The sequence below is a fragment of the Penaeus monodon genome, chromosome 23, assembly GCF_015228065.2.
Source record: "Penaeus monodon isolate SGIC_2016 chromosome 23, NSTDA_Pmon_1, whole genome shotgun sequence".
Taxonomy (NCBI): domain Eukaryota; kingdom Metazoa; phylum Arthropoda; class Malacostraca; order Decapoda; family Penaeidae; genus Penaeus; species Penaeus monodon.
Genome location: NC_051408.1, coordinates 8,206,541 through 8,207,220, shown reverse-complemented (window position 1 = coordinate 8,207,220; position 680 = coordinate 8,206,541). Strand labels below are relative to the sequence as shown.

The 680-nt window shown below is 33.7% G+C and overlaps 1 protein-coding gene across 1 annotated transcript in view; it reads left to right on the top strand.

The window, feature by feature from the left end:
* Positions 1–680, top strand: part of LOC119587777 (progranulin-like) — an 11,704-nt gene that overhangs the window by 8,654 nt on the left and 2,370 nt on the right. Inside the window, 1 exon segment of the mRNA XM_037936468.1 lies at positions 257–391. Coding sequence (XP_037792396.1) covers positions 257–391 — 135 coding nt within the window.

The following is a 680-nucleotide window of genomic DNA, read 5'->3' as shown; positions in this document are numbered from 1 at the left end:
TTCATCATTACCAGGAACATAATTTTCATTTCACTTTGTGTAGGAAATCTAGGTTTATACTCTTATGTTATTCTCCTCAGATAGCAATCTCAAGCTTTAATATTTGTAAAGGTTTGACCATTTATGGATAATTGTGTTGCATTATTTATTTTTTCAATACATTATTTTGTAATGGAAAAGAACATATCTCTTTCTGAATTTGTATTGGAAAAGAACATATAGTGTATTGATATTAATGGTAATATCTCCCACACAGGCAACATGCTGCAGTGACCATATGAACTGCTGTCCCCATGGTTATAGATGTGTTACTGGTGGTTGTGAGTTGAACCCAGACCATGACGATGCTCCCTTACTTCGGAAAGTCACCCCTGCTAAGAAGAATACTAAGGTGAGGGTTTCAGGATAGCCTGATGAAATTAGTGTGTTATCAAGTTCTTTTTAGTACATGGCTAGGTTTCAGTTTCCATTAAATAACTTTTGTACTTTGTTGTAGTTTAGCTTCTTGGCAGTGATTGTTGGTGTGTATTTTGATTGCATGATTATTTGATAATTTATATCCCTATAAACTGGCTGAGCAATGCTTCAATATTAGGGTTGCCGCCACATTTATTTAGAATGACTGTAGAGTATTTCATTACATTATGCATTGATTTTACATTATAAAAGTAGGTAGTTGA